General features: G+C 32.9%; 1 protein-coding gene across 1 annotated transcript; it reads left to right on the top strand.

Moving 5' to 3' along the window:
* Window positions 1-1319: 1319 nt before the first annotated feature.
* On the top strand, window positions 1320-9152 carry map10 (microtubule associated protein 10). The gene is made up of 2 exons (XM_005169558.6): window positions 1320-2304; window positions 6644-9152. The coding sequence occupies exons 1-2, from the start codon at window positions 1443-1445 to the stop codon at window positions 7975-7977; spliced, it is 2196 nt and encodes a 731-aa protein (XP_005169615.2). The 5' UTR covers window positions 1320-1442; the 3' UTR covers window positions 7978-9152.
* The last annotated feature ends 396 nt before the right edge of the window (window positions 9153-9548 follow it).

The raw sequence follows: 9548 nt of genomic DNA, 5'->3' as shown, positions 1-9548 counted from the left end.
TTGTTGTTGGTAGTAGAGTTATTATTATTATAAGTATTATTGAGAATGTTATAATTATTGCTATTATTATTTATCATTATTATTCATTATTTTAATACTACATAACATCTAAATATGTACTATTTTATTAAAGCAATTATAATACACAAATAATATAACTATAATATTACTGTTATTATTATTACTGTTATTATTATTATTATTATTATTATTATTATTATTATTATTATTATTATTATTATTATTATTATTAAAATATTCCACTCATTATCACATCACAAAACCAAAAAATATTTATTATAAAAAAGGTAATAGAGAACTAATGTAATGTAATCAAAATTATTATCATTATAGAAATATTCCACAGGTTGTTACATACTAAGAGTACATAGTTAAACATGACAAACCATGAAATAGTCATTATAAAAGGTAACAGAGATTTAATGTAATGTAATGTAATAAAAATGATTTTTCACTCATCAGAATCTTGCTTGGTAATAATATATAGGTGTTAATCGCATTTAAATTAATGTCAACCTAAAAAAAAGTCCAATAATAATGTTTTAAACTGTTTAAAATAATATTAAATTTACTACTGTTATTATTTTAGACATGAATATAATAATAATAATAATTATTATTATTATTATTATTGAAATATTCCACTGGTTATCACATACTAAGGGTACATATTTAAATTTATGACAAACCATAAAATAGTTATTATTAAATGTTACACAAATATAATGTAATATGATAAAATAAATGATTTTTCACTGATCAGAATTTTGCTTAGTAATAAAATATAGACATTAATCGCATTTAAATTAATGTCAACCTGGAAAAAGTCCAAAAATATTTCCTTAAACTGTTTAAGATAATAATACATTTACTATTAGTATTATCTTAGGCATTATAATTATTCATATTACTATTATTATTATTATTATTATTATTATTATTATTATTATTGTTGTTGTTGTTGTTGTCGTTGTTGTTATTATTATTATTATTATTATTATTATTATCATAGAAATATTCGTTATCACATACTAAGGTTATACAGTTAAACACGACAAACCATGAAATAATTGTTATTATTAAGCTAACAAAGATATAATGTAATATAATAAAAATTCTATCACGATCTTGCTTAGTCGTTAATTTAAATGCGATTAACGCTTTTATTTTATGTCAACCCGAATAAAGCACAATAACATTGCTTCAAAACGTTTAAAAAATAATGAAAGCTGATACACTACATTTCCCAGAATACCACAGCTTCCATGACGTATCAAACCTGAGACGATATCGTTGCTAGGTGATGCGACGCTCGCTTCCGACGTTAGCATAAATCTCCGTTACGTTTAGCCTAAAAACAATCTATATTTTAATATCAACACGTATATAAATGCGTTTTTTCTACTCCAACACGAAAGAACATGCCACCAACGCAAGAAACTCTCTTTTCGCTGGAACTGGTGATTGACTACGTTCGCTTCGGCGGTTCTCGTGGCACTGTTTTGGATCCTGCAGTGGGAATCCGCCTGTTGGATTTCCCCACATTACTAATCTACCATTCAGGACGAGAAGATCCATCAAAATCAGGCTATGCTGATCTCTGTGTGTCACCCGAGGCTTTATATCATCCAGACGACGGAGACAACTTTAAATACACCTTCCATAAAGGCAAATCATGTCTGTTCAAGATCAATCTGGATTCATTACACACTCATCTCCTCAACACTCCTCTCTATGCAATGGTGCTCGATGTAAAAGACGAGATTCCCAGACTTATAGGCAGCTCTTTGATTTCCCTGGCCAAAGTGACGGAGAGGATTAAGGTGGATGTGGGAAAGCATGGTATTAACACTCCTGCTGCTTATGGAGAGAGACTGAGCAGCCCAATCTGCAACCTGATGGGAAGCAGCATAGGTGTCATCTCTCTAGCATATAAAATAGTGAGTTTAGGAGCTCATTTGATTCCTCATATCCCTGATAGCAGAGTCTATGAGGTCGGCGTGACTTGTGGGAAAGAAGAGCATCAGCTAAAGTGTGAAAATGAAGAGGAGATCCCACCAAAAGTAGAGGAGAAGCACAGTGTTATCTCTCAAGAAATAAGCCTTGATGGGCAGCCTACTGATATAGTGATATCTGAAGCGAAGGAGTGTGGGGTTCCAGCTTATACTCAGACAGAGCGGGCTGAACAGTGTGTGTCGTGGGCTGAGGATGCACAGGAATACACCACTTTCTGCCCTCCACCACTGTTTTACTGCTCCGAGAACTGCCAGCAGGAGAGGAAAAGTAGGATTTTAATCTTATGAAGTGTTGTATTTGACGCATTAATTTAAGGTGTATGGTGTGTCAGAATGAATGAAAAGATGCATGCGGATTATAATCTACCATACATTTTTTTAAACAAGTAAAAGGCTTTAATATAATTCTATAAATCTCCAAGTTCAAATGTCTTTGAAATCTTAAAAAACAAATGTAAAAACAATTATCTTTACATTTTTTCAGGATGAACTGATAGATAGATAGATAGATAGATAGATAGATAGATAGATAGATAGATAGATAGATAGATAGATAGATAGATAGATAGATAGATAGATAGATAGATAGATAGATAGATAGATAGACAGATGGATGGATGGATAGAATAACAGATGGATGGATGGATGGATGGATGGATGTAATAACAGACAGATAGATAGATAGATAGATAGATAGATAGATAGATAGATAGATAGATAGATAGATAGATAGATAGATAGATAGATAGATAGATAGATATAGTAGACAGACAGACAGACAGACAGACAGATAGATAGATAGATAGATAGATAGATAGATAGATAGATAGATAGATAGATAGATAGATAGATAGATAGATAGATAGATAGATAGATAGATAGATATAGTAGACAGACAGACAGATAGATAGATAGATAGATAGATAGATAGATAGATAGATAGATAGATAGATAGATAGATAGATAGATAGATAGATAGATAGATAGATATAGTAGACAGACAGACAGACAGACAGATAGATAGATAGATAGATAGATAGATAGATAGATAGATAGATAGATAGATAGATAGATAGATAGATAGATAGATAGATAGATAGATAGATAGATAGATATAGTAGACAGACAGACAGACAGATAGATAGATAGATAGATAGATAGATAGATAGATAGATAGATAGATAGATAGATAGATAGATAGATAGATAGATAGATAGATAGATAGATAGATAGATAGATAGATAGATAGATATAGTAGACAGACAGACAGACAGACAGACAGACAGACAGACAGACAGACAGACAGACAGACAGACAGACAGATAGATAGATAGATAGATAGATAGATAGATAGATTGATTGATTGATTGATTGATAGATATAGTAGACAGACAGACAGACAGATAGATAGATAGATAGATAGATAGATAGATAGATAGATAGATAGATAGATAGATAGATAGATAGATAGATAGATAGATAGATAGATAGATATAGTAGACAGACAGACAGACAGACAGACAGACAGACAGACAGACAGACAGATAGATAGATAGATAGATAGATAGATAGATTGATAGATATAGTAGACAGACAGATAGATAGATAGATAGATAGATAGATAGATAGATAGATAGATAGATAGATAGATAGATAGATAGATAGATAGATAGATAGATAGATAGATAGATAGATAGAATAACAGATGGATGGATGGATAGAATAACAGATGGATGGATGGATGGATGTAATAACAGACAGATAGATAGATAGATAGATAGATAGATAGATAGATAGATAGATAGATAGATAGATAGATAGATAGATAGATAGATAGATAGATAGATAGATAGATATAGTAGACAGATAGATAGATAGATAGATAGATAGATAGATAGATAGATAGATAGATAGATAGATAGATAGATAGATAGATAGATAGATATATAGATAGATAGATAGATAGATAGATAGATAGATAGATAGATAGATAGATAGATAGATAGATAGATAGATATAGTAGACAGATAGATAGATAGATAGATAGATAGATAGATAGATAGATAGATAGATAGATAGATAGATAGATAGATAGATAGATAGATAGATAGATAGATATATAGATAGATAGATAGATAGATAGATAGATAGATAGATAGATAGAATAACAGATGGAAGGATGGATAGAATAACAGATGGATGGATGGATGGATGGATGTAATAACAGACAGATAGATAGATAGATAGATAGATAGATAGATAGATAGATAGATAGATAGATAGATAGATAGATAGATAGATAGATAGATAGATAGATATAGTAGACAGACAGACAGACAGACAGATAGATAGATAGATAGATAGATAGATAGATAGATAGATAGATAGATAGATAGATAGATAGATAGATAGATAGATAGATAGATAGATAGATATAGTAGACAGACAGACAGATAGATAGATAGATAGATAGATAGATAGATAGATAGATAGATAGATAGATAGATAGATAGATAGATAGATAGATAGATAGATAGATAGATAGATAGATAGATAGATAGATAGATAGATAGATAGATATAGTAGACAGACAGACAGACAGACAGACAGACAGACAGACAGACAGACAGACAGACAGACAGATAGATAGATAGATAGATAGATAGATAGATAGATAGATAGATAGATAGATAGATAGATATAGTAGACAGACAGACAGATAGATAGATAGATAGATAGGTAGATAGATAGATAGATAGATAGATAGATAGATAGATAGATAGATAGATAGATAGATAGATAGATAGATAGATAGATAGATAGATAGATAGATAGATAGATAGATAGATATAGTAGACAGACAGACAGACAGACAGACAGACAGACAGACAGACAGACAGACAGACAGACAGACAGACAGACAGACAGACAGATAGATAGATAGATAGATAGATAGATAGATTGATTGATTGATTGATAGATATAGTAGACAGACAGACAGACAGACAGATAGATAGATAGATAGATAGATAGATAGATAGATAGATAGATAGATAGATAGATAGATAGATAGATAGATAGATAGATAGATAGATAGATAGATAGATAGATAGATAGATATAGTAGACAGATAGATAGATAGATAGATAGATAGATAGATAGATAGATAGATAGATAGATAGATAGATAGATAGATAGATAGATAGATAGATAGATAGATAGATAGATAGATATAGTAGACAGATAGATAGATAGATAGATAGATAGATAGATAGATAGATAGATAGATAGATAGATAGATAGATAGATAGATAGATAGATAGATAGATAGATAGATAGATAGATAGATAGATATAGTAGACAGATAGATAGATAGATAGATAGATAGATAGATAGATAGATAGATAGATAGATAGATAGATAGATAGATAGATAGATAGATAGATAGATAGATAGATAGATAGATAGATATAGTAGACAGATAGATAGATAGATAGATAGATAGATAGATAGATAGATAGATAGATAGATAGATAGATAGATAGATAGATAGATAGATAGATAGATATAGTAGACAGATAGATAGATAGATAGATAGATAGATAGATAGATAGATAGATAGATAGATAGATAGATAGATAGATAGATAGATAGATAGATAGATAGATAGATAGATAGATAGATGGATAATTTCTTATTCTTCATCGTAATTATTTCCATTAAAACTAAGCATTTAAATACATTTATACTAATGTTTAATGGTAAATATGGTGGAATATTGATTTTGGTCAGCATTATCAGCTATCATCACATTTGAACTTTTAAGCAAAAAAACTTTTTCCCTCAGCAAAATTTTTATTTTCAGTTTATTAAATGTCTTACATTTTTTCTGTTCTGAGAGCTGAGTAAATTATCTTTCCATTTATGTATGGTTTTTAAGACATTATTTGGCAAAGATATGACAATACAACTGAATATCTGCCATCTAAATACTGAGAAAATCACTTCTCCTAGCCGTGCATATCACTAATAAAAAATAAAATTGGTACTTTTACAAATGAAAATGAATTAATTCTCTAAAGATTTTCACATTTATTATTTTGATCCATACAATGTAATTTTGGGATTTGCTACATGTTAACCTGTGCAACGTAGAGTAAGATGGTCTTGTGGTCCAGAATGATATGATAAAAATTACACCAGTTTGGGTCTGTCCTTTCTTCAATATTTTACTTTTTGACATAATAAATACAAGTTTGATGCATCAAACATGATACAAAACACTAAAAAAAACACAAAAATTTAATTGCATCCCAAATAAAGTTTGTTTTGACAGTGTGGTGTGTGTGTGTGTGTGTGTGTGTGTGTGTGTGTGTGAGAGAGAGAGAGAGTGTGTAATAATAATCCATTTATGAATACTATTTATGATTAAATATTTATATATTTAAATATAAAACATACATTTTAAAATTATATATTGTTTGTATTATATATCTATGTAACAAAATGGTTTTGGACAGTTTTGGTTTCTATGTGTGGATCCCAGCACTAAATACAACACATGCAAAAGTTCCATTTCAAATAATAACATTGTTTTCCTATGTCAGGCGTCACTGGGTTACTTGCAGCAATGGAGAGTCTCAATATAGAGGATCCAGAAGATGTAAACGATGAGGAAGAATCATCTGACATGCATGAATTTCCAGAAAAGGACAGACTGAGTAAGTTACATTCAACTCCAAAGCCTCCGCATAAAGAGACTGACTCAGCTCCGCTCCTGGACGTCATCAGACAGTTACCACTCCTGAACGCTTTACTAGTGGAACTATCACAGCTTAACATCCAGACACCACATCAGCAGCCGTTACCAATCCATCCCCACATGGCATGGTTATACACACCAGAACCAAAACAAAAATTAGAGAATCAGAAAACCAGTCCTAAACAAAGACCTGGCAGAAGCAGGATAAAAGGAAGCATCGTCAAATCTGTAAAGAAAAATGAAGAAAAGTCACCAAAGAGGAAGCTTAAATATGGATTAACAAACACTTTTCGTCTCAGGCTCAAGATGGTCAAATCAAGTCCCACCAAACAGCACGAATGCATTGAATATCAAGAGGTTAAACAAGAGCGGACGAACAAAACGAAGATATCAGATCATAAACGTGTTCGGAAGGCAGTCAGCAGAGGCGTTCGATTAGATGAAGATGTGCAGACAGCAATGAGCACTTTTAAAATAAAGCCAAAATCGGAAATACGCACGAGTTTAAAAGAAAGTCAAGATTCATCGATTGAGAGGAACCAAAAAGTTCATATCCCAAGTCAGAATTCGACCTCATCAACCATAAACAATCCAGGTTTCACAAGTTTCAAAGACGACAGTAGACCGAGCAGTTATAATCATCCGAATAGCATCTCCTTCGAGTATCAAGACGACTTCACAAGCGTAAACACGACTGACGGATACACACCCGACATTTTCAGCAGTCCGGAACCAGAGAAAGGCGGACAGAAAACACAAAGCGGCTCCAGCACTTCCAGTAAAGCTCTTCCAGTTCCTGCCAGAGCTGAAAAATCTCCTCAACGTTCCCTCAAAAGCACACACATCATCCGGCCGCGTCTTCAGACTTCAGCTCTGAGCGTGTCCTCAGATGAGGTGTCCGCTGGCAGGCCCGGGTCACAGATGAGTGAGCCAAACACTCCCTCGGTCTGCAGGACGTTTGGAAGATCTGAAAGCTTCGACTCTACTGAACAGGACATGAGATTTGGGAGAGTGCCAGAGGATTTAGCTGCTGATAAAGCAGTGCTGAAGTCTGTTTTGTCATCTGAGAAACTGGAGGATGAGGAGGAACTGGATGAATTGGGATCTCTGGGACTGGATGGGAATTGCTATCACGTTTCAGAATTGGTCGTCAACAAACTTCCAGGATATACACTGTGAGAATCTAATTTAAAGGGACAGTTCACTCTCAGATCTTTTGAGTTTCTTTTTTTCTGTTGAACACAAAAAGAAGATATTTTGAAGAATGTTCCCGACTTCCATTATATGAGGCAAAACAAATGGGAATCAATGGGTTTTTGGGAGTTTTGGGTGCACTGTACCTTAAAGCCAGAGGACTTAGGTGTTAATAAAGCAGTGCTAAAGTCTATTTTGTTTTTAGAGAAACAGGAGGATGAAGAGGAGCGGTATAAATTGGGATCTCTGGGATTGGATGGGAATTGCTATTACATTTCAGAATTGGTCGTCAGCAAGCTTTCAGGATATACACTGACTGGATTGTGTTGATCTGATTTAAAGGGACAGTTCACTCTAAAATGGGAATTTGTTCACTATGTAGTCACAAATGTTGAACACAAAAGTAGATATTTTGTAGAATGTTCTCGACTTTCATTATAGTCGGAAAAACAGATGGAAATAAATGGCTGTCCAATGTGCTTTTGTGTTCAATTGAAGAAAGAAACTCAAGCAGTTTTGGAACAAGTGACAGAGTTTTCAGTTTTGGGTGCACTGTCCCTTTAAGCTAAAGGACTTAGCCGTTAATAAAGCAGTGCTGAAGTCTGTTTTGTTGTCGGAGAAACAGGAGGATGAAGAGGAGCGGGGATAACTTGGGATCTCTTGAGATGGGAATTCCTATAACATTTCAGAATTGGTGGTCAACAAACTTCCAGGAGACACTGTGATGATTTGATTTAAAGGGACAGTTTACCCAAAAAGTGGAAGTTAGTTCACTATTTAGTAACCCTTAAATCTTTTAGGAGTTTCTTTTTTTCTGTTGAACACAAAAGAAGATATTTTGAAGAATGATCTTAACTTTCGTTATAGTAGGACGAACAAAATGGAAATAAATGGGTTTCCAGATTTCTTCAGACTATCTGCTTTTGTGTTCAGCAGAAGAAAGAAACTCAGCAGATTTGGAACAAGTGACAGGGTTTCAGTTTTGGGTGCACTGTCCCTTTAAGCCAGAGGACTTAGAGCCTCTTATAAAGCAGTGATGAAATCTGTTTTGGTGTCAGAGAAACAGGAGGACGAAGAGGAACGGGATACATTGGGACTAGATGGGCATTGCTATCACATTTCAGAATTGGTGGTCAATAAACTTCCAGGATATACAATCTGATTTAAAGGGACAGTACACCCAAAAAGTGGAGGTTTGTTCACTATTAAATCACTCTCAAATCTTTTAAGAGTTTCTTTTTTTTTCTGTTGAACACAAAAGAAGATATTTTAAAGAATGTTGTTGACTTGCATTATATTAGGAAAAACAAATGGAAATCAATGGGTATCTGTTTTCAGCATTCTTCAGGATATCTTATTTTGTGTTCAACCAAAGACTGTAGAATACATTAAAGGGACTTTGGCTTAACTGAAGAAAGTGTTTTGTAACATGACGACCGACTTTCCAGTTTTGAGTGAGTGCACTGTTCCTTTAAGACTGCACCTGAAAATCTGTTTTTATCAATAGTATCTGGATGCAGCCTTTATGATGCAAGCTGAGATTGCATCGCTCAGAA

Source organism: Danio rerio, chromosome 13 (assembly GCF_049306965.1).
Source record: "Danio rerio strain Tuebingen ecotype United States chromosome 13, GRCz12tu, whole genome shotgun sequence".
NCBI classification, from domain to species: Eukaryota; Metazoa; Chordata; class Actinopteri; order Cypriniformes; family Danionidae; genus Danio; species Danio rerio.
Note: the sequence above shows the minus strand (reverse complement) of the source record. Positions and strands in the feature narration are given on the sequence as shown.